The following is a 23603-nucleotide window of genomic DNA, read 5'->3' on the forward strand; positions in this document are numbered from 1 at the left end:
CTAAGGGAATTGCTTGTGTGACGTGTGGTTAGCCAGTGGGGTAAAACCAAAGTCCTCTCTGTCTGTCTGGTTTGGTTTGCCTTGGTGTGCATATGTAAGGGAACTGTTGCCCCCTTACTAACATTCAGTGGGGTGTTTTGGTTGGCTAGCTCCCAGTACTAAAAGGGGAAGGGTCTATGGGAAATCAGGACCCTGAGATTGATAGTCCCCAGGAACAATGGGGAGAGACCAATGCTCCAAGTCAGCCTGAATGACAGGGCGGGCAGGCTAATCAGGGAGTCAGGAGGCCAGGGAGGTCCCGTCCGCCGTGTGAGCTGGAATTGCCTGGGTCAGACAGAGTGGGGCCGAGCTAAGGAGAAAGCAGGGGCCTGAGCTGAGCTGAGCTGGGGAGCAGAGCTGGGCCAGATCCAAAGAGCGCAGACCCTGTCCTGGGAGCAGAGCTGCAGCCCCAAAGCCAGAGGCACAGACCAGAGAGAGCAGACTTGCCCTGGGAGCAGAGCTGCAGCAACCAGAGCCAGAGGGGCCAGAGAAGCAGCCCAGGGAGCTGGAGCTGGGGCTGGGGCTGGAGCAGTCCGGAGCCAGGTGTCGTGAGCAGCTGGGGAGAGCGAGGGGGGACCCTGGGCAGTGGGCCCAGCACAGGGAGATGCCTCAGCCAGGAGGCTCTGCAGGCCAGACTCGGAGGGGGATTGGTAACCCCATCAGGGCGGGGGCAACGCTGGGAAGAAGGGCCCTGCCACCTAGAGCCTGAGAGCGTGTGACCACCACCAGAGCGAGTGTCCAACCCACAGCATCCCTGCAGCACAGCCAGGGCCTAAGAAGAAGGCCTGGGACTTACAAGGAACAGACTGTGAACCGCCCTGACATTCCAGAGACACTGTTTGTGATGTTCCCTGCCACAGAGCGGGGTGATGTGTTTCCTTTAACCTTTCCCATTTCCCCTTATTCTTTTAAAAATTAATTGTTGATTAAATAACTTGCATTTGCTTTAAATTGTATGTAATGATCAGTGGGTCGGAGAAGTGTCCAGTGCAGAGAGAGTACCCCGCAGTGGGACACCCTAGCTCCTGCCCTAGGTGACCACAGCAGGGTTGGGGGTCGAGCCCCCCAGGAATCCTGGGCCCAGCCTTGTTGGGGTTACGAGGACTCTGCCAGACAGGAGAGTGGAAGGGGAGTCCTCAAGGGCAGGGAGGCCACTGGGTAAAGGAAGTGGGAGCGAGGACTCAGATCCTTTCGCTAGCCCACTTCACCGCGGTCGTGCAGAAGCCAGGAAAGTTCCGCAGAAGAGCGGGACTGTTCCCTGCTTACACAGAGAAACCCCAGCCTTGGGCTGTAACTGCCCTGCTTTTAGCCATTTGTCCTGAATTGGCACTCTCCATGGGGTCCCGCCAGAGCCAGCCTCGTTACACCAGGCCAGGTCAGATACCGGAGAACAGGGCCCAAGGCAGGCCAGAGGGCACACGGGGAGTCGGGCAGGGTCAGGCTGCAAGGGGAGCAGACGCACCTACTGCAGGCTTGAGCAGGGAGAATCCAGTTGCATCGTCAACTTCCAGTTCCTGTGCTTGGGTTAAATTGAGGCTGGGCCAGTTCTGACCCCACCGGGGTTCACTGATCAGGTCCCAGGCTGGCGTCCTCTGCTAGAGCTCAGCTGCGATTCTAGCACTTGCTAGCAGACCAGCCGGCGGCAGGGGGGCTGCCTAGCTCTTAAGAGCTATGTAGACTTGGGTTCAAGAATCCCAGTTCCCAATATCACTTCCCGCGCCCTCAGGATGATGTGGGGCCAGGCTGTTCCGGTGAGTGTGTGCCCAGGTGTGGGCAGGTGTATATTTTCTGCAGGCTCCCAGGTGTGTTCCGTAGGACCATCCCCCTCCCAATCAATAAGACACCAAAGCCTGCCACAGTTCTGTTTAGAGTCCAGGGTATTAGGAAGCATGTACCCCTTCATGGCCCTGTACCTGTACTGCTGGAAGAGCCAGTTGGGTCATATAAGGGGAAAGGTTTTTTATGTAGGGCTTCAAAAGCAATATGGGAAATACTGGGTGTATCTTCAGAGAGCAGGATCGCTGAAGTTCAAACCTGACTGGATTAACCTGTCGCAGGATCTTAAAAGAGCCAAGAACTGAAAGTCTAGCTTGTGAGTGGGTCTGTTGGTATGGAGATGCTCCATGGAGAGCCATGCCTTGTGTCCCACAGAGTAGGTGGGAACTCTCTGTTGGTGCTTGGCTGCATGCCACTTATAATCTGCTCTTGCTTTTTCCTGGTGCTTATTCACTTCTTCCTGGGCCAGACAAATCTGCTGCACTAGGTCTGAGGCGGCCAGGTTGGGAAAGGATGTGGGTAATTGCAGGTGAATCGGGGTGGTGCCCATAGGTGGTAAAAAAGGGGCTTTGACCTGTAGACGCATGGTCTGCGATGATGTAGGCAAACTGTGAGTAAAAGGGAAATGAGGACCAATCGTCCTGGTGATGACTGATGTAGCATTGCAGATACTGCTCAAGAATTTTGTTGGCCCTCTCCATCTCGCTTTTGGACGGGCGATGGCAAGCAGAGGAAAGACGTGCCGACCCCCAGCAGAACCAGGCTGTGAACTGAGACCCTTGATTGGAGGTGATGCATTCCGGAAGGCTGTGGAGCTGGTCTGTATGGCTTATCCATAGCAGGGCTATCTCTTCAGCTGAGGGGAGGCCTGTGCAAGGGATGAAGTAGGCCATTTTGTACAGTGGTCCGCTACTAGGAAAACTGTTGTAAATGTGTTGGACGCTGGTAATCCTACACTAGACTAAGGTCTATATCAGTAGTCCCCAACCTTTTTGTGGGAATAGCATATTCCTATTCCCAGATGACTGTGGTGGGCACCACACACCATGCCACCGAGACGCAGCAGCGACAAGAAGTGTTGCTGCCGAACTGCCGCCGAGAAACGGCAACACGTCTCGGCGGCATTTCAGCGGCGCGGTGTCATGGGGCGCACATGACTGCCCCGGCGGGCGCCATTGCGCCCATGGGCACAACGTTGGGGACCCCTGGTCTATGTGATGGTCCCCCAGGTCAAGATGGGGTGTCCAAGGGCTGGAGGAGACCACAGGACTTGTGGCGTGGTGTCTTGGTGCAGGCACAAACATCACAGGAGGCAATGAATGACTGCATCATCGGTCACATCCGGGGCCACCAAAAGGAGCAGGATATTATTCGTTGGGTCTTGAAGCAGTCCTGCTAGGGGCAAATCATGGCAAAGATGTAAGACTGCAACTCTTGTGGGTCCAGGGTGAACAGAGACGCGGTCCCTCACGTATGTGAACCCTTCCTGGGAATCATGCGGTTGCTTGTGGATAATAGCTTGCTCATCAGGTGGAATTCCTGAGGCGGAGGCTGAGTGTATCAATCTGAGAAAATCCTGGTGACGAGTGGCACTGAGAAAGTTATGGGATTGGAGAATGTGGGTTGTTCCTGGCTGAGGCCTCATGAGTTGCTAATGTGTCTTCGGAGCAGGGCGTCGGCCTTGCCATTTTTGGATCCAGGGCAGTATGTGATAATGAAATCGAATCATCAGAAGAACAGGGCCCACTGAAGCTGCCATTGATCGAAGGCTTTTTCCCTACATAGGTATTCCAGTTTTTTATGATCAGCGAATAACTGGACTGGGTCGCGAGCTCCTTCCAGGTAGTGCTGCCATTCTGCAAAGGTGGTTTGTGTCGCCAGGAGTTCCAGTCTAGTTCTGCACGAGTGAGCTTCCTTGAATAACAAGTGCATGGGTGTAACAATTGTTTGGGATCAAGCCGCTGGGAGAGGACAGCCCAAGTCACCTCGCTCTATACACTTGGGAGCGCTGGTGACACTACTTGCCACCCACACACTGGGGAAGGGGGAGTCCCCAGTTAAGAGACCGAACGAAACAACCACTTCATCCTTAAAACGTCTCATGATTTTTGGGTCTGGCTTGTGATTTTTGAACCTTTGGGGCTGGCGATGCTGCAAGTGTGTGTGGGCAACGGGGCCGCGTCCGCTCTCTGCCCTTCTGGGTGGGGCGGCCCCTGTCTGCTCTCTTGCCCCTCTGAGTGAGGGGCCCCTCTTTGCTCTCTCACTCCTCTGGGTGGGGGGTATCCCTGTCCATTCTCCCACCGCTCTGAGCAGGGGGACCCTGTCTGCTCGCCCATCCCTCCGGGGGTTCCTCCTCCTTCTCCTCAGGAGAAACCCCATTTAAAATTGCCCTCAGCTTAGAGCCTTCCCTCCTTGAGGCCCTATTGGAGGAGCAGGATCCTGGGTTGGCCTCCCCACCAATTAGATTCCTCCTGCACCAAGGGGGCGGGGCTTACAGGGCCCAGCATTCTATGGGGTGGCCGTTGGAGCCCAACTGCCATGGAGCCTTCTCACCCCAGAATCCCCCTGCCCCATTGGCTCTGGTGGGGCTGCACTGGGCCCCTGGGCAGCTCTCGGGATGGGCTTGGCTGGGCCCCGGGGGGGATGGTTGGTGTCTCTGAGGGGGCCTGGCCACGTCTCTCAGCCGGGCCCCGGGGGGGATGGTTGGTGTCTCTGAGGGGGCCTGGCCACGTCTCTCAGCCGAGCCCTGGGGGGGATGGTTGGTGTCTCCGAGGGGGCCTGGCCACGTCTCTCAGCCGGGCCCCGGGGGGGATGGTTGGTGTCTCCGAGGGGGCCTGGCCACGTCTCTCGGCTGGGCCCTGGGGGGGATGGTTGGTGTCTCCGAGGGGGCCTGGCCATGTCTCTCGGCCGGGCCCCGGGGGGGATGGTTGGTGTCTCCGAGGGGGCCTGGCCACGTCTCTCGGCTGGGCCCTGGGGGGGATAGTTGGTGTCTCCGAGGGGGCCTGGCCACGTCTCTCAACCGGGCCCTGGGGGGATGGTTCGTGTCTCTGAGGGGGCCTGGCCACGTCTCTCGGCCGGGCCCTGGGGGGGATGGTTCGTGTCTCCGAGGGGGCCTGGCCACGTCTCTCAGCTGGGCCCCGGGGGGGATGGTTGGTGTCTCCGAGGGGGCCTCGCCACGTCTCTCAGCTGGGCCCTGGGGAAGATGGTTGGTGTCTCTGAGGGGGCCTGGCCACGTCTCTCGGCTGGGCCCTGGTGGGATGGTTGGTGTCTCCGAGGGGGCCTGGCCACCTCTCTCAGCTGGGCCCTGGGGGAGATGGTTGGTGTCTCTGAGGGGGCCTGGCCACATCTCTCGGCCGGGCCCCGGGGGGGATGGTTGGTGTCTCCAAGGGGGCCTGGCCACGTCTCTCAGCGAGGCCCTGGGGGGGATAGTTGGTGTCTCCGAGGGGGCCTGGCCACGTCTCTCAGCTGGGTCCCGGGGGAGATGGTTGGTGTCTCCAAGGGGGCCTGGCCACGTCTCTCAGCCAGGCCCTGGGGGGGATAGTTGGTGTCTCCGAGGGGGCCTGGCCACGTCTCTCGGCCGGGCCCCGGGGGGGGGATGGTTGGTGTCTCCGAGAGGGCCTGGCCACGTCTCTCAGCTGGGCCCTGGGGCGGATGGTTGGTGTCCCCGAGGGGGCCTGGCCACGTCTCTCAGCTGGGCCCTGGGGGGGATAGTTGGTGTCTCCGAGGGGGCCTGGCCACGTCTCTCAACCGGGCCCTGGGGGGGATGGTTCGTGTCTCTGAGGGGGCCTGGCCACGTCTCTCGGCCGGGCCCCGGGGGGGGGGATGGTTGGTGTCTCCGAGAGGGCCTGGCCACGTCTCTCAGCTGGGCCCTGGGGCGGATGGTTCATGTCTCTGAGGGGGCCTGGCCACGTCTCTTGGCCGGGCCCTGGGGGGGATGGTTGGTGTCTCCGAGGGGGCCTGGCCACGTCTCTCAGCTGGGCCCTGGGGGGGATGGTTCATGTCTCCGAGGGGGCCTGGCCACGTCTCTCGGCCGGGCCCTGGGGGGGATGGTTGGTGTCTCCGAGGGGGCCTGGCCACGTCTCTCAGCTGGGCCCTGGGGGGGATGGTTCATGTCTCTGAGGGGGCCTGGCCACGTCTCTCGGCCGGGCCCTGACGGGGATGGTTGGTGTCTCCGAGGGCGCTGGGGGTTGTTTATGGCATGGTTCCTCTTTCCGCGCACAGCTCAACTTTCAGTTCAGCCTCAGCGTGATGGTTCAAGGCAGCCCCTCCCGCTTCTGCCTGGGCACCATTCATGCCAGCAGCCGCTCATGACACACCCAAAGGGAGATGGTCCTGACTGCTGGGGTGCTGAGATGGGACCTGCCCAGCTCCCTCAGGCTCCTGGCCCGCTCACTGGCGTGAGTCTGCTGCCCTCTCTGAGGGAGTCGGTGCCACCAGGGGTACCAAGGCCCCGGCTGGGAGCCATCTCACGGGCTGCGCAAGTGGTTTTACTCAATATAGCACTGCCAGCCTGAAGCCCCAGGGACAGGAAGCCTCTGTTTCTCCTCCGGGCAACATCAGCCCAGGCAGCGCCAGCTTCCCCGAACGCTGCCTGGCCTGCCCTGAGCTAGTGGAAGCTACAGTGCGGGAGGGGAGCTGAGCCTCCATGGCACAGCCAGTTGGGGTCCCTGCTTCGGTTGCCAGCACGGCTGGGTGCTGTAGTGTGGGCACCTGTCCACTCGGAACCTGACTGAGACACACCAGCTCGTTTCACATGAGTCCGAGACATCCGTCAGGTCAGGACTGTGCCTCCTCTTTGGCCGAATGAAAGCCAGCAGCCTGCGGGTCACAGGCCCATCTCCATTCTCCTGAGCCAACCTGCAGGGCCCTTAGAGCACCAGTGCTTTTAAACGGGCCCAGCCCAGAGCCAGCTCTGCTAGCGGTGACTACGATGCAAACTGCTCCTAATTTACCGAGCTTGTCAGCTCTTTCCAGACAGATCCATTTCAAGAAACAACTGATTTAAGAAAGATCCTGCCAAAAGGCGTTGAGTTGCAGGGCGGGGTGCTACAGCCTCCATTGGAGTGGCTGGGTCATTACACATATTGAATCTATTTCCCCATGTTAAGTATCCTCCCAACTTCTTGTCCACTGTCTAAATGGGCCAGCTTGATGATCACGACAAAAGTTTTTTTCTCCTGCTGATAATAGCTCATCTTAATTAATTAGCCTCTTACAGTTTATATGGCAACTTCCACCTTCTCTGTATGTATATATATATCTTCTTACTATATGTTCTATTCTATGCATCTGATGAAGTGAGCTGTAGCCCACGAAAGCTTATGCTCTAATAAATTTGTTAATCTCTAAGGTGCCACAAGTCCTCCTGTTCTTTTTTCATGGAAACAAACGCAACTAAGGAACAGGTTGAGGCAGTCCCACTCTGCTCAAACCCAAACACCCTCTCAGAGCCATGTTTCCACTGACCAGTGACTGGGCTGGCAAAACAATGCAGGACACAAGCCACGCTCCCTGCACACCTTCCTCTCGCCCGGGTTCATGCCTGCAGTCACTCTGCCCTGCTGAGGGGAAGATGAAAGTTGCACCTTGGCAGAAGGGGTGGGTCCCCACTGTGAACAGAGATGCGTATTGTAGGCCATGTGATGCAGGGGAATTGTTATGGCAAGACACCTCTGTACCACATTTTCCACCACAGACAATGACTCATAGTTCAGGCTCCCCCGGCAGAGAAGGGTGCTTACTGGGGCACTCCCAGGCGCTCCGTACAGAAAGCTGCCAGCCCCACAGCACAGCGCCTGTGTCAACGTGCATCTGCTATGGAAACGAATCCCTGCTGCATGGTCCCATCACTCATACCAGGTATCCCCCCTCCAGTGGGCACTGAGAATGCAATGAACTCGTTACAGGAATGAGCCCACTGTGCTGGGGGCTCCAGGAGGGTCTGCATGGCTCAGAGGGAGCAGGGAGCACAGGGTGGCTGGCTGGACTCCTGCTCCTGGTACCAGAGTTGTTCCCGGAAAAGAAACAGAACCCCACAGGTTCTCCGCCACCCACATGTGGGACTCACACCTGCCCCGCAGGGAACTGGTGATACTATTTGTAGGGTAGCATGAAGGCCACTTCCCCGGGCTTCTTATCCCCAGTCCAGAGACAGACGCTGACCTGTCTGCTGCTCCCAGGGGAGGGACCTGCTTCCCCGAGGGGCGCACAGCTGCAGCTCTCACTTGGCCCCCCCCAGAGGAACATGGTTTCCTGCCCCAGCGTCACCCTCAGCTGCCTTTCACCCCAGCTCTCTGAGCGGTGCTTGGCGCTGAGCCCCTCAGGCTCTGGCATGGACGCAGAGGGCAGCCCCCTCCCGGGACAACTGCAGCAAGACTGACAGGGCAAAGCCCAGCAGCCACTTGCAGCCAGGGGAGCAGCAAAGCCTGAGTCGGGTCCTACCTGGAGTCTTGGGGCGGCTGGGACTGGGCAGTCCTGCTCCCTGGGCAGACAGCAGTGGGGGAAGGGCCAGGAGAAGGGCCAGAGCCGACACCTGCAGGGCCATGTTCCAAGACAGCCCCAGGGCAGAACTCAGCCCCAGGCGCTCTGCCTCTCTGCTCAGCTCCCGTGTGAGCTCAGCGTGGCAGAGACCAGCGAAGAAAGGAAACAGCCAGACACACAGAGATTGCATGTGGTGCAAGAGCTTCCTCCTTGGAGATGGAAACTCCTGTCAGAGCTGCTCTTGTTTCTCTCCGGGTCTGCTGGGGCACCATGTGGCTCCAGGCCTGTTCTGTAACCTCGCTGCTCTGGGAGCTGTCAGGGGAACACACAATCTGCTGCTTCCCCTCATCACTGGGCCAGGACTCCTGGGTCCCTTTGGCCCATGCCCAGCTTGCGGTGGCAGGCAGTCAGGGAACTTGAGAGCAGCTGGGCCTTAGCGTAATAATGCAAGCCGTGGACCAGAGTTCCAGGAAGGATGTGGGCTTCCAGGGTGCCAGCGGCTGTCAGGTCATGGTACAGCTCGTGAATCCTGGAATTCATAGGGCAGGACTGACAAGGGTTTTTGAACCCTCCCCTCATCAGACGAGATGGCTAGGTTGTGCTAGGGCTGTGATAGGGAGAAGGTTTAGGATGGGTGCTCTGGAGAGCCCCATGGAGTCGCTGCTCAGATGGTGTGGTGCCCTCGGAGTAAAGTGTCTCCCTCCTGCCCTAGAGCTCATAGAGAGAACCCCATGATTTCGGGGCATAAAGCCCTCCAAACTCAGGAACAAAGTTCCCCACCTTTTTACTGCCACCAAGTGCTGGGCCGAGGATACTCCTTCCCCCTTGCATGGATGATGGTCTTCATCAGGGTGGTAAGATCTGGAAGCAGTGGCAAACCTGACCCCTTGGAGCCAACCTATGCCAGAGGTGGAGTAACTCATCCTGTGTCTGTTGTGCACTCCCTCCCCCTCTCTCCCTCTCACATGCCGCTGCAATGTGCAGCTGGGACTCGGGGAGGAAGTGAAACTCTTCAGCATCTGGATCGCCTCCCTGTCATTCCCAGCACAGATTCTGTGCCTTGCACTTGGCTTCCCCTTTTCTGTGCCATTGGGACTGGCCTGGGACCCCCCAGCCTGGAGCCTGACCTTGCTTTCCGTTGATTAACATGTCCTCTTTGCTGTGCATTCCCTGACATGCACCTGCCTCCATATGATCGAGGCCGGGGAGGGGAGGGAACTCGACTTGCCTGACAAAAATCGACTTTTCCATAAAAAAATTGAACAAAAATAGTTTTATTTGGACATGCTGCCACAATGCCTCATGGGAGTTGTTCTCATAGATTCATGGATTCCAAGGCAAGAAAGGACCATTGTGATCATCTAATCTGACCTCCTGCATAGCACATGCTTCTCTATAGGCTGGGCTCCCTAGTCATATTGCGTGTCTCATGATTAAGGCTCTGTGTTTGTCATGAAGGTCACGGATTCCGTGACTTTCCATGACTTCTGCAGCGGCCCATGTGCCTGGCCCGGGAGCCAACAGAGCAGCTTGGGCAGCCCCTGAGCCAGTTGCACCGGCTGCTGCTGGGCAGTCTAGGGCCCCCCAACTCCCCAGCAGCAGGAGTTTGGGTGTGGGGGGACTCAGGACTGGGGGTTGGTGGGGGTAGTGCTTACCTGCAGGGGGGCTCCCCGGAAGAGCAACAGGAACTCCCCTCCCCAGCACCTAGCTGCACATGCTGCCTCCGCCCACATGCCAGCTCTGGCAGCTGTCTCTGCATGCTGGTGGCTGAGTGATCACAGCACCTGGAAGGTTTTGCTGCTTGTCACTGGCAAAACATTATGAGTGACAGCCCAGTTAAGGGGGCACAGTGATTCCACAGTTCCAGGTTATACTCTGGGGATCCCATCACACTTATAAGTTAAAAAGTGTGTTTTATCTGGGTACTTAGAAAGCATCTCTTTGTACCTCTGCATTCCTGTTAACACTTCTGTTCTCCCAACTTGTATAAACTCAGTGTAGATATTAATGTTTTCCAGTATGTAGGTATCTTGACATCCAGCCATCAAAGCAATGAGATGGTGTGCCTCAGTTTCTCCTTCCACACAGCACACCACATTTATTATGATTTCTCTGTTTTGACAAGCTTTAAGTCCATTTACAGGTGATAGCTGAGAAGCAGCATTACCATAAGGCTCCTTGACATTACATGTGTTCTGAGTTACCTTCACAGCATGTCCAAAGACTTTTTCCAAAAATTGTACATAATGTGTCTTATCACAAGGTTTAATATTAATACCATTTTTTTATAACAGGTTGGCATTTTACAAGTATCTTTATCATACCACACCTTCTGTTCAGGCAGTTTGGTTTTGAGGTTGGTTTGGTCATGTAGTTGGGCAACTGCCCCACTCCGATAGGCAGGGGTTAAAAGCAGTCAAGCTAGGCTGATTGGGGAAGCAGCTACAGCTGCGGCCAGCTCAATTAGGGCCTCGCTGACCCTGATAAGAGGGCTGTGGGCTAGAAGCTGGAAGAGTCTTTCTCCAGCCCTGGAGGGAGAAGGGCTAGCTGCCTGAGAGCAAGGTCCCTGAAATGGAGCAGAGCTGGGGAGCTCTAGCCTGGTTGAAGGCCTACAAAAGGTGCTGGGGCTGCAGAGGGGCAGCCCAGGGATAAGCAAAGGCAGCAGGTCCTACCCCACTGTCAGGGATGAGTGGCCATTAGACTGCAGTCTGCCCCTGTGAGTGGTGGCTAGATGATGGCTGGCAGTAGCCACTGAGGCAAGGTGGGTTTAGAGGGTTGGGGGTTCCCCTGGGAGGGGAGACCCAGAGAGTGGGGGTACTGTGGGGCAGAAGCCTGAGGTAAAAGGTTACTGGGGTCTGGGAGGGACACGGGGCCAGTGGCAGGAGAGAGCCCGGCCTGCAGAGGATGTTCTCTATATTGGAAAAGAGCTAATTCCAAGATGACGAGCAGGAGGTGCTGCACTGGTGAGGCTTTGCTTCGCTACAGGTCAATACCCATTGTGTCTTTTCCTTCTTCTTGAACCTTTACATGTAATGTATTGGCTTTCCTTTCACTACAGCGTACCCTTCTGTTTGGGTTCTTAATCTAGTCCTGTCTCTGGGATTCTGGTACCTCAGGGTCTGGTGAGATAAGGGGTTCCTACATATTGGCTGGCACTTTGTGGAGCTGTCTCCCAATGCCAGGACTGCACATATGCAAACACTCCATCTCCTCTCTTGGGGTTACCCTGTGTTCCCCACTCCCAGCACTGGGTCCTTTCCTGCCCCCTTTTCCTAGAGGGTTGTGGTCTCTGCGTTAAGAGAACTTGATCTTTCACTGGATGCTTCTGTTCCCAGCAGCTCTCCCTCAGCAGGGTTCTGTGTCTTACCAGCCTGGGGGAAGTCCCCTTCCACTCTGCCAGCTGGGTCATTTGCATGCTTACAGACAACTGCTTCCTGGAAGCCGCCTGGACTCAACTTCTTGGCTATTACAGGGGTGTGACCTGCATCTTGACTTAGACAGTTATTTTCCACAAGTGTCAGGACCAGTGTTATGACAAGGTTATGATTTGCTGGTTAAGATTATGCTATCTGGGTGCATGTATCACTTTTGTATTTAAAAGTGTAAGTATTGGCTCTATACTGTCTGTAGTTCAAACTTGTGCTGTGCTTCTGGAGGACACCCCAGACATGTTGGTGTCAGCTCTGCCTAGCCTGCTGGATGGCCCATTAAGGACCATCAGCTACACAACTGACCCGTTGAGAGAAGGCAGACACCTTGGGACTCAGCAAGGCATGCAGGGACCTGCCAATGGACAGAACTCTGAGGTTTTTCCAGGCTATGTGCTGGATAGCCTGTCCTTTGGACAAAGAGCAGGGGCCATGTGGCAAGAGACTATAAAAGGTTGCTGCAGCTCCCTCCATCTTACCTCTGGAGGAACCTTGCTACAGACTGAAGCTCTGAACAAAGGACTGAATGACCCATCCCAGCTGGGGATGTTCTCCAGAGACTTGATTTGAAACAGAAGTTTATTCCATCCCTGCTACAAGCCTGAACCAAGAACTTTGCCGTTACTGTATGTCAGATTCCATTGAACCAATTCTAGCTCTCATCTCTTTTTTTCCTTTTATGAATAAACCTTTAGATTTCCAATTCTAAAGGATTGGCGACAGCGTGATTTGTGGGTAAGATCTGATTTTTATATTGACCTGGGTCTGGGGCTTGGGCCTTTGGGATCGAGGGAACCTTTTCTTTTTTTGTTTTTTTACTGGGGTATTGGTTTTCATACCCATTTGTCCCCATAATGAGTGGTGATACTAGGAAACTAGAGTGTCTAGAGGGAATTGCTTGTGACTGTTTTTACTCCACTGGGTACCTGTAAGTCCTGTCTGGTTTGGTGCCTTAGAAGTGGAGAAACCCCAGCCTTGGTCTGTAACTACCCTGCTCTGAGCATTTGTCCTGAACTGGTCCTCTCAGAAGTGTCCCACCAAAGGCAGCATCATTACATCCCCTACTAATAAAAGCTCTGTGCTTTGTCCTGGCAATATGTCACCTTCTTGAACTACACTCTGCTGAACCACTGAGATCCCTGCACCTTTATCTTCCCATCCGAAGTAGTCCCTGCCAGTCATTTTGACAAGCTTGATTTGCTCCAGGTCTGGCTCTGTGGAGTCCAATCCTACAAAAAGCAATACAAGTTTCAGAGGCTTCTGTGCTGAGGACAGCCGTAGTAAGGTTCCTTCCTGCATGGGGCATTTATCCCTCAGGTGATCAGTGGCATTGCAGCGATGGCACCGTTTAGGCTCTTCTGCTCCTACAGTAGGTTGGGGATGGGAATTAGACGAATGGCTCTAGGGCAGTGAGTGCCCCACCTCCCAGCCACCCTCCTTTCTCCCAGGAGTAAAACGGGAACCTCCCTTCCCCCAGGTTCAAACGCCTTTGTGGGGTTTACTTTCCAGAGAGGCCAGGGTCTGCTCAAAGGCATCGGCTAGAGACGCCGTTTCCTCCAGTCTTCACATTTCTATCCCACAAACACTGTTTTACATCATCTTAGTTTAAGAAATATACTTGACCAATGAGATCAGTCACTGGCTCAAGGTTTTCAATGATTCCCCCTCCCCCCCATTTTCTTATCAGGTCATTCATCCTGTTTACATACTCACCATTACTACTACCAGCACCCCTCTAAGATTTCTAAATTTCACTCTACCTATCGGAGGTAATTTGAAACCTTTGCAAAAAACAGCATTTTTAAACTTAGTGGTTTAAAGCATCCTCAATTGTCATTTCACTGAATATAGTTTGTTTTACCACTTAACAAGAAAGTCCCTGATTGCAAAGTTAGCAGGAATTTTGTGTACTGCACACACAGCCTCACAAAAGTAGCAAAATATTCTGTGATATCATCTGTTTCCTTGTATGTAACTGGTCCCATTTGTGCCTTCTTCAGTGATGGGAACCTTTGGCCTTGGTGGTTCCTGGTTCTGCTTCTCTAGCAAGTCCAGGTGGTGTGTTTGCTCTTTGTTTCTCAGCTTCTTTGGCTTTCAGCTCTAGGACCCACTGATATACTGCCTCCTCTCTGTCTCCTTGAGCTCCAGTTCTTTCATTTCCAGCCACCACTCATGGTCTCTCTTTTTCTGCTGCCTGTAATTGCAACATCTCTAACATTGCAACTGTTTAGCTCTCACTCATCTTTATGCCTTTCTGTCCCTATTTCCTTTCCCGTAAAATAAGCAAACAGAAAATAACACACTTGTCCCCTCCTCTGACTATTCTCAGCCACCACACTTAAAATCATTACACCAGTGCATAAAGTGTAAATCTTGCTCAGCACGACAGGTTGTGCAATCCTGCTTGCTGAGCCACTCTGAGGGGATCCCTGGGGTACAACCTGTGTCCCCTAACTCTCCAGCCTGGGCTGTCTCTCACAAAGCTATGCCAGCAGCAAACTGCTGTGATCATTCAGCCACCAGCATGCAGAGGCACACCCAACTACGTCGCATGAATACTCTCCAAGCCACTCATGGGTCTGGATTCTGTGAACTATACACAGGGAAACCCCAGCAAATCTATACTGTAATATACTGTCTTACAGTGCAGGCTTATTAATTGGCTCACCACTTCATCAAAGGAAAATGGACATGTACCAGCCTTTGTAACTGGAGCAGATTTCCCAAGCATTTTAGACAAACTCACTGGTAAAGATAAAACATTAAAATCATAGAATATCAGGGTTGGAAGGGACCCCAGAAGGTCATCTAGTCCAACCCCCTGCTCAAAGCAGGACCAATTCCCAGTTAAATCATCCCAGCCAGGGCTTTGTCAAGCCTGACCTTAAAAACCTGTAAGGAAGGAGATTCTACCACCTCCCTAGGTAACGCATTCCAGTGTTTCACCACCCTCCTAGTGAAAAAGTTTTTCCTAATATCCAATCTAAACCTCCCCCATTGCAACCTGAGACCATTACTCCTCGTTCTGTCATCTGCTACCATTGAGAACAGTCTAGAGCCATCCTCTTTGGAACCCCCTTTCAGGTAGTTGAAAGCAGCTATCAAATCCCCCCTCATTCTTCTCTTCTGCAGACTAAACAAACCCAGCTCCCTCAGCCTCTCCTCATAAGTTATGTGTTCCAGACCCCTAATCATTTTTGTTGCCCTTCGCTGGACTCTTTCCAATTTTTCCACATCCTTCTTGTAGTGTGGGGCCCAAAACTGGACACAGTACTCCAGATGAGGCCTCACCAGTGTCGAATAGAGGGGAACGATCACGTCCCTCGATCTGCTCGCTATGCCCCTACTTATACATCCCAAAATGCCATTGGCCTTCTTGGCAACAAGGGCACACTGCTGACTCATATCCAGCTTCTCGTCCACTGTCACCCCTAGGTCCTTTTCCGCAGAACTGCTGCCTAGCCATTCGGTCCCTAGTCTGTAGCGGTGCATTGGATTCTTCCATCCTAAGTGCAGGACCCTGCACTTATCCTTATTGAACCTCATCAGATTTCTTTTGGCCCAATCCTCCAATTTGTCTAGGTCCTTCTGTATCCTATCCCTCCCCTCCAGCGTATCTACCACTCCTCCCAGTTTAGTATCATCCGCAAATTTGCTGAGGGTGCAATCCACACCATCCTCCAGATCATTTATGAAGATATTGAACAAAACCGGCCCCAGGACCAACCCCTGGGGCATTCCACTTGATACTGGCTGCCAACTAGACATGGAGCCATTGATCACTACCCGTTGAGCCCGTCAATCTAGCCAGCTTTCTACCCACCTTATAGTCCATTCATCCAGCCCATACTTCTTTAACTTGCTGGCAAGAATACTGTGCGAGCCTGTGTCAAAAGCTTTGCTAAAGTCAAGGAACAACACGTCCACTGCTTCCCCTTCATCCAAAATAAGCTTATTAACTACAGAAAGATTTTTTTTTTTAAGTGATTATATGTGGTAGTTACCTTAAAGTAAAACATAAACACGCATTCTAAATCCTCAACTTTTAGACTAAGCAAGTGTTGAATCAAACAGCTTTTCTCACTGCACTGGACGTTGCAGGTAGGTGACAGTTCTTAATGCATGGGCTGAATTTCCTTCTCGGCCTGGGAGCAGTCTCCTCAGTTCAAGTCTTTGTCTTGCAGCGTTCTTGTTGCCCTCAGCATAGGTGGGAGAGGAGAACGATGTTCTCAGGCTGCCACTGTTCCTTATTTTATACTCTCAATCCCTGCTCCTGGAGAGATACCGGCCCAGGCCTGTCCTGGTGGGCCTCCCTGAGTCACACAGTTGAGCAATAAGAGTCTCTTGTAGATCTCTTGTTTATAGTTCCCCTGCTGGCTAATGGTTGTTTAACACCTGCCTCGGGGCGGGCACCTTCTTCCCACCCATGTCCCTTTTCCCATCTCTCTCTCTACTCCCCCATCCTGGTGGTTTTGTCTAGTGCCTGGCCTGCCTATGCACTCAAAGCACAGAAGAGGCTCCCCCTCCTTGGGGTAGGAAGGGTGGCCTACCAGTTAAGTCAAATAGCCAGAGCTCCGTGAACCAGCTGAGCGGCGGCGGACCAGCTGAGCAGCGGGGAACAGCAGAGCAGCACACAGCAGGAGTTTGCCTGGGAGTTCGCCTGGGGTGAGCCCAGTGAGGCTTACATCTTGCCAACTTCTCTGAGGAAGCTCATAGTAGGAAGGTGATATGGAAGGGGGGCGTTCAGCTATTGTGACCTGCACTGGATGTGCCATGTTTATCTTTCTTCCACAGGACAGAAGCGACTTTGTCTGTACAAAGTGCAAGCTGGTCTCCATATTGGAAGAGAAGATTGAAGGTCTGGAGCAACAGATATCGACCCTGTGTTGCATACGAGAATCTGAGGATTTCCTGGACAAAAGTCAGAATATGCTTCTACGGGCACAAAGCTCTAAAGATTTAGAGCAGGTTGCACAGCGGAGCCAAGAGGCCAGTGAAGAAGCTTGGCAAAATGTGACCTCCAGAAGAAGAAGGGGGAATGTCCGGGTACCAGCAACGCAGACACAGGTAAGTAACCGTTTTCATGTTCTCTCCACAGGTACCATTGCGGAGAGTGGACCAGATGATACGTCTGGGGGGAGAAAGCAGAAGGAGACTCCGCTGGTTGGAAGGCATGAGATGCGCTGTCCTAGGGTTGGGGGTTCCACGACCACCGCTCCCAAGAGAAGGAGGCGGGTGGTGGTGGTCGGGGACTCTCTCCTCAGGGGGACTGAGTCATCTATCTGTCGCCCTGACCGGGAAAACAGAGAAGTCTGCTGCTTGCCAGGGGCTAAGATTCGCGATATGACGGAGAGACTGCTGAGACTCATCAAGCCCTCGGATCGCTACCCCTTCCTGCTTCTCCAAGTGGGCACCAATGATACTGCCAAGAATGACCTTGAGCGGATCACTGCAGACGACGTGGCTCTGGGAAGAAGGATAAAGGAGTTTGAGGCACAAGTGGTCTTCTCGTCCATCCTCCCCATGGAAGGAAAAGGCCTGGGTAGAGACCGTCGAATCGTGGAAGTCAACGAATGGCTACGCAGGTGGTGTCGGAGAGAAGGCTTTGGATTCTTTGACCATGGGATGGTGTTCCATGAAGGATGAGTGCTGGGCAGAGACGGGCTCCACCTAACGAAGAGAGGGAAGAGCATCTTTGCGAGCAGGCTGGCTAACCTAGTGAGGGGGGCTTTAAACTAGGTTCACCGGGGGAAGGAGACCAAAGCCCTGAGGTAAGTGGGAAAGCGGGATACCAGGAGGAAGCACAGGCAGGAACGTCTGTGAGGGGAGGCTCCTGCCTCATACTGAGAATGAGGGGCGATCAGCAGGTTATCTCAAGTGCCTATATACAAATGCACAAAGCCTTGGAAACAAGCAGGGAGAACTGGAGGTCCTGGTGATGTCAAGGAATTATGATGTGATTGGAATAACAGAGACTTGGTGGGATAACTCACATGACTGGAGTACTGTCATGAATGGATATAAACTGTTCAGGAAGGACAGGCAGGGCGGAAAAGGTGGGGGAGTAGCACTGTATGTAAGGGAGCAGTATGACTGCTCAGAGCTCCGGTATGAAACTGTAGAAAAACCTGAGTGTCTCTGGATTAAGTTTAGAAGTGTGAGCAACAAGAGTGATGTCGTGGTGGGAGTCTGTTATAGACCACCGGACCAGGGGGATGAGGTGGATGAGGCTTTCTTCCAGCAACTCGCAGAAGCTACTAGATCGCACGCCCTGGTTCTTATGGGCGACTTTAATCATCCTGATATCTGCTGGGAGAGCAATACAGTGGTGCACAGACAATCCACGAAGTTTTTGGAAAATGTAGGGGACAATTTCCTGGTGCAAGTGCTGGAGGAGCCAACTAGGGGGAGAGCTTTTCTTGACCTGCTGCTCACAAACCGGGAAGAATTAATAGGGGAAGCAAAAGTGGATGGGAATCTGGGAGGCAGTGACCATGAGTTGGTCGAGTTCAGGATCCTGACACAGGGAAGAAAGGTAAGCAGCAGAATATGGACCCTGGACTTCAGGAAAGCAGACTTCGACTCCCTCAGGGAACTGATGGGCAAGATCCCCTGGGAGAATAACATGAGGGGGAAAGGAGTCCAGGAGAGCTGCCTGTATTTCAAAGAATCCCTATTGAGGTTACAGGGACAAACCATCCCGATGTGTAGAAAGAATAGTAAATATGGCAGGCGACCAGCTTGGCTTAACAGTGAAATGCTTGCGGATCTTAAACATATAAAAATGAAGATTGGACAAATGACCAGGGAAGAGTATAAAAATGTTGCTCGGGCATGTAGGAATGAAATCAGGAGGGCCAAATCGCACCTGGAGCTGCAGCTAGCAAGAGATGTTAAGAGTAACAAGAAGGGTTTCTTCAGGTATGTTAGCAACAAGAAGAAAGTCAAGGAAAGTGTGGGCCCCTTACTGAATGAGGGAGGCAACCTAGTGACAGAGGATGTGGAAAAAGCTAATGTACTCAATGCTTTTTTTGCCTCTGTCTTCACAAACAAGGTCAGCTTCCAGACTGCTGCGCTGGGCAACACAGCATGGGGAGTAGGTGGCCAGCCCTCTGTGGAGAAAGAAGTGGTTAGGAACTGTTTAGAAAAGCTGGACGTGCACAAGTCCATGGGGCCGGATGCGTTGCATCCGAGAGTGCTAAAGGAGTTGGCGGCTGTGATTGCAGAGCCATTGGCCATTATCTTTGAAAACTCATGGCGATCAGGGGAAGTCCCAGACGACTGGAAAAAGGCTAATGTAGTGCCCATCTTTAAAAAAGGGAAGAAGGAGGATCCTGGGAACTACAGGCCAGTCAGCCTCACCTCAGTCCCTGGAAAAATCATGGAGCAGGTCCTCAAGGAATCAATCCTGAAGCACTTACACGAGAGGAAAGTGATCAGGAACAGTCAGCATGGATTCACCAAGGGAAGGTAATGCCTGACTAATCTAATCGCCTTCTGTGGTTCTGTGGATGAAGGGAAAGCAGTGGATGTATTGTTTCTTGACTTTAGCAAAGCTTTTGACACGGTCTCCCACAGTATTCTTGTCAGCAAGTTAAAGAAGTATGGGCTGGATGAATGGACTATAAGGTGGGTAGAAAGTTGGCTAGATTGTCAGGCTCAACGGGTAGTGATCAATGGCTCCATGTCTATTTGGCAGCCGGTGTCAAGTGGAGTGCCCCAAGGGTCGGTCCTGGGGCCGGTTTTGTTCAATATCTTCATAAATGATCTGGAGGATGGTGTGGATTGCACCCTCAGCAAGTTTGCAGATGACACTAAACTAGGAGGAGTGGTAGAAACGGTGGCAGGTAGGGATAGGATACAGAGGGACCTAGACAAATTGGAGGATTGGGCCAAAAGAAATCTGATGAGGTTCAATAAGGATAAGTGCAGGGTCCTGCACTTAGGATGGAAGAATCCAATGCACCGCTACAGACTAGGGACCGAATGGCTAGGCAGCAGTTCTGCGGAAAAGGACCTAGGGGTGACAGTGGACGAGAAGCTGGATATGAGTCAGCAGTGTGCCCTTGTTGCCAAGAAGGCCAATGGCATTTTGGGATGTATAAGTAGGGGCATAGCGAGCAGATCGAGGGACGTGATCGTTCCCCTCTATTCGACACTGGTGAGGCCTCATCTGGAGTACTGTGTCCAGTTTTGGGCCCCACACTACAAGAAGGATGTGGAAAAATTGGAAAGAGTCCAGCGGAGGGCAACAAAAATGATTAGGGGGCTGGAGCACATGACTTATGAGGAGAGGCTGAGGGAACTGGGATTGTTTAGTCTGCAGAAGAGAAGAATGAGGGGGGATTTGATAGCTGCTTTCAGCTAGCTGAGAGGTGGTTCCAAAGAGGATGGTTCTAGACTATTCTCAGTGATAGCAGATGACAGGACAAGGAGTAATGGTCTCAAGTTGCAGTGGGGGAGGTTTAGATTGGATATTAGGAAAAACTTTTTCACTAGGAGGGTGGTGAAACACTGGAATGCGTTACCTAGGGAGGTGGTAGAATCTGCTTCCTTAGAAGTTTTTAAGGTCAGGCTTGACAAAGCCCTGGCTGGGATGATTTAATTGGGGATTGGTCCTGCTTTGAGCAGGGGGTTGGACTTGATGACCTCCTGAGGTCCCTTCCAACCCTGATATTCTATGATTCTAAAGGCCTGGGGGCCAGGTGTTCTGGGTTTGGTTCTCTGCTCTGCCACAGACTCCCTGCTTAGCCTTGGGAAAGTCACTTCACCTCTGTGCCCTAGATCCCACCTGCCAAAGGTGGGTAATACTGACCCTGCTTCCTAGGCTAAATCCATTCATGGCACTGTGATGATGGGGGAAATGAACATACCAATGTGGGTAGATTTGGGCTGAATTTCTCCACAGCCTGAGAATGAGAGCCAACTCCACATAGGTGAGAACAGGGGAGAGGGGCTCAGGCCAGCTCCGCACAGAGGGGGGTTGGGGCTTCAGCCCCTCAGCTTCTGCACTAGGGCAGCTGGGGCCCTCAGTGCCGCATCTCCTGCCTGGGTCGGGGCTTCTCCTCCTTCCTCCCCCCCCACCCAGCGCAGCTCCTGCCAGGATCAGGGCTTCTCCTCCCCCTAAACTGCCACTGCACCCACCAGCCCTAGGCTCACTTGGGTCACCTGATGGCTGCTGTGGCCAGAGTGGAGCCTGAAACGCTACAGATGGACACCATGGCCACCAGCCCAAGAGGTGCGGGGTGGTTCCCGGTGAGCAGGGGTAGTGTTGGGGTGGGAAGGGGTGGGAAGAGGTGGGGCAGGGGCAGGTTTCCTGGCCGGCTGATCCAGCCAGGGGTTCAGGCTGGCTGGGGCCCCTTCTGACTCTGGGCCTGGTGCCATGGTAAACCTGGTACTGAATATAATGCCCATCTTTATGAAAGAGAAGAAGGAGAATCTGGGGAATTACAGACTGGTCACCCTCACCTCAGTCCCTGGAAAAATCATGGAGAAGGTCCTCAAGGAATCCATTTTGAAGCACTTGGAGGAGAGGAAGTGATCAGGAACAGTCAACATGGATTCACCAAGGGCAAGTCATGCCTGACCAACCTGATAGCCTTCTATGACGAGATAACTGGCTCTGTGGATATGGGGAAAGGGGTGTACATGACATATCTTGACTTTAGCAAAGCTTGTGACACGGTCTCCCACAGTATTCTTGACAGCAAGTTAAAGTATGGATTGGATGAATGGATGATAAGGTGGATAGAAAGCTGGCTAGATCGTCGGGCTCAATGGGTAGCGATCAACAGCTCAATGTCTAGTTGGCAGCTGGTATGAAGCGGAGTGCCCCAGGGGTCGGTCCTGGGGCCAGTTTTGTTCAACATCTTTATTAATGATCTGGATGATGGGATGAATTGCACCCTCAGCAAGTTTGTGGATGACACTAAACTGAGGGGAGAGGTAGATACGCTGGAGGGTAGGGATAGGATACAGAAGGACCTAGACAAATTGGAGGATTGGGCCAAAAGAAATCTGATGAGGGTCAAGAAGGACAAGTGCAGAGTCCAGCACTTAGGACGGAAGAATCCCATGCACCGCTACAGACTAGGGACCGAATGGCTCGGCAGCAGTTCTGCAGAAAAGGACCTAGGGGTGACAGTGGATGAGAAGCTGGATATGAGTCAACAGTGTGCCCTTGTTGCCAAGAAGGCTAATGGCATATTGGGCTGTATTAGTAGGAGCACTGCCAGCAGATCGAGGGACATGATCGTTCCCCTCTATTCGACACTGGTGAGGCCTCATCTGGAGTACTGTGTCCAGTTTTGGGCCCCACACTACAAGAAGGATGTGGATAAATTGGAGAGAGTCCAGCGGAGGGCAACAAAAATGATTAGGGGTCTGGAGCACCTGACTTATGAGGAGAGGCTGAGGGAACTGGGGATGTTTAGTCTGCAGAAGAGAAGAATGAGGGGGGATTTGATAGCTGCTTTCAACTACCTGAAAGGGGGTTCTAAAGAGGATGGTTCTAGACTATTCTCAGTGGTAGAAGAGGACAGGACAAGGAGTAATGGTCTCAAGTTGCAGTGGAGGAGGTTTAGGTTGGATATTAGGAAACTCTTTTTCACTAGGAGGGTGATGAAGCACTGGAATGGGTTACCTAGGGAGGTGGTGGAATCTCCTTCCTTAGATATTTTTAAGGTCAGGCTTGACAAAGCCCTGGCTGGGATGATTTAGTTGGGGATAGGTCCTGCTTTGAGCAGGGGGTTGGACTAGATGACGTCCTGAGGTCTCTTCCAACCCTGGTATTCTATGCTGCTGGCCCGGTGGCATGCTGGGCTCGGGTTTCCCAGGACGGGGGGGACTAATGGTGAGCTGGCTGAGGCAGATCAGCAAGGGGCCAGAGTGGCTGTTGGGCGCCCAAGGCGTAGAGCAGCTGGTGAGTCTCATGTTTACAGCCAGCTCCAGCCTCTCAGGCATGGGTCGGGCTGCCGGTTTGTGACAGAGATCACAGCTCAGGCCTGGTAAACTGAGTGGAGTCAGGGGCTTTCAGGGATAGGGTGTGTGTGAAGTCTTGGGTGTGAATTCATGAGGGGATCCCCCAGCAGGCCTTCTGCACTGCCACCTCCTCCTTGTCTCACCGTGGGGGCCCAACCACCCATCAGCCCTAATCCAAACCTGGGCAGGGTGGCTCCCAGAAAGGAGGTGCTGGAGAGCAAGCTCCCTCCACAGCGGGGGCTCCTGTCCGTGGGGCTGGGCCCGGTTCCCCATCCTGGCTTTGCGACTTTGTGCTGGGGGTCGCAGCACGGCTCAGGTTTGACCCGGCCACCCCTCTGTCTTGATGGGCGGGGAGACGACGGGATGGCCAGGCCCAATTTGAGTGAGTGGCACTGCACCAGGTTCCAACGCCACTCCCTCAAATTTGGCTCGGCTGTCCCCTGTCATGGCAGAGGAGCAACCAGGCCAAACCCGAGCAGTGCTGCAACCCCATGTGCCACGCCACAATGTCTGGAGCCGGGGACTGGGCCTGGCCTTGCAGGCCAGGAGCTGCCATTGTGGGGTAGGCTCACTCTCCAACAACCCCCTCCTGGAGCTTCCACTCAGCACTGGACTGGAAACCCACAGAGAACCTTCTCTTGGAGAAGCTGAATAGATGGAAATTCCTAGACCTATCACTGGAAGGCAGGTTTCTAGCCCTTCTTGTCGCTCTCTTCTGAACCCTTTTGAATTTGTCCACGTCCTTTTGAAGAGTGGACACTGGAAGGAAGCACTCTATTCCAGAAGCACTCTCATCACTGCCATGTAGAGAGGTGATGTCACCTCCCTATTCCTGCTTGACGTTCCCTCGTTTACCCATCACATTAGCTCTCTTAAGCACAACAGCCCACTGGCAGCTCA

At 53.6% G+C, this 23603-nt stretch overlaps 1 protein-coding gene across 3 annotated transcripts in view; it reads right to left on the bottom strand.

Annotated features, from left to right (window-relative positions):
• LOC102936782 (receptor-type tyrosine-protein phosphatase kappa) overlaps positions 1-8474 on the bottom strand; it is a 94376-nt gene extending 85902 nt beyond the window's left edge. For 2 of the 3 annotated variants that reach the window (XM_043547033.1, XM_043547032.1), the window contains exon 1: positions 8257-8473. In XM_043547033.1, the coding sequence (XP_043402968.1) occupies positions 8257-8359 (103 nt within the window). In that variant the 5' untranslated portion in view covers positions 8360-8473. Of the gene's footprint in view, positions 1-8256 lie in introns of all 3 variants that reach the window. The other variant, XM_037902598.2, reaches the window with a different exon arrangement.
• Between the last annotated feature and the right edge of the window lie 15129 nt (positions 8475-23603).

Source organism: Chelonia mydas, chromosome 5 (assembly GCF_015237465.2).
Source record: "Chelonia mydas isolate rCheMyd1 chromosome 5, rCheMyd1.pri.v2, whole genome shotgun sequence".
Lineage (NCBI taxonomy): Eukaryota > Metazoa > Chordata > Testudines > Cheloniidae > Chelonia > Chelonia mydas.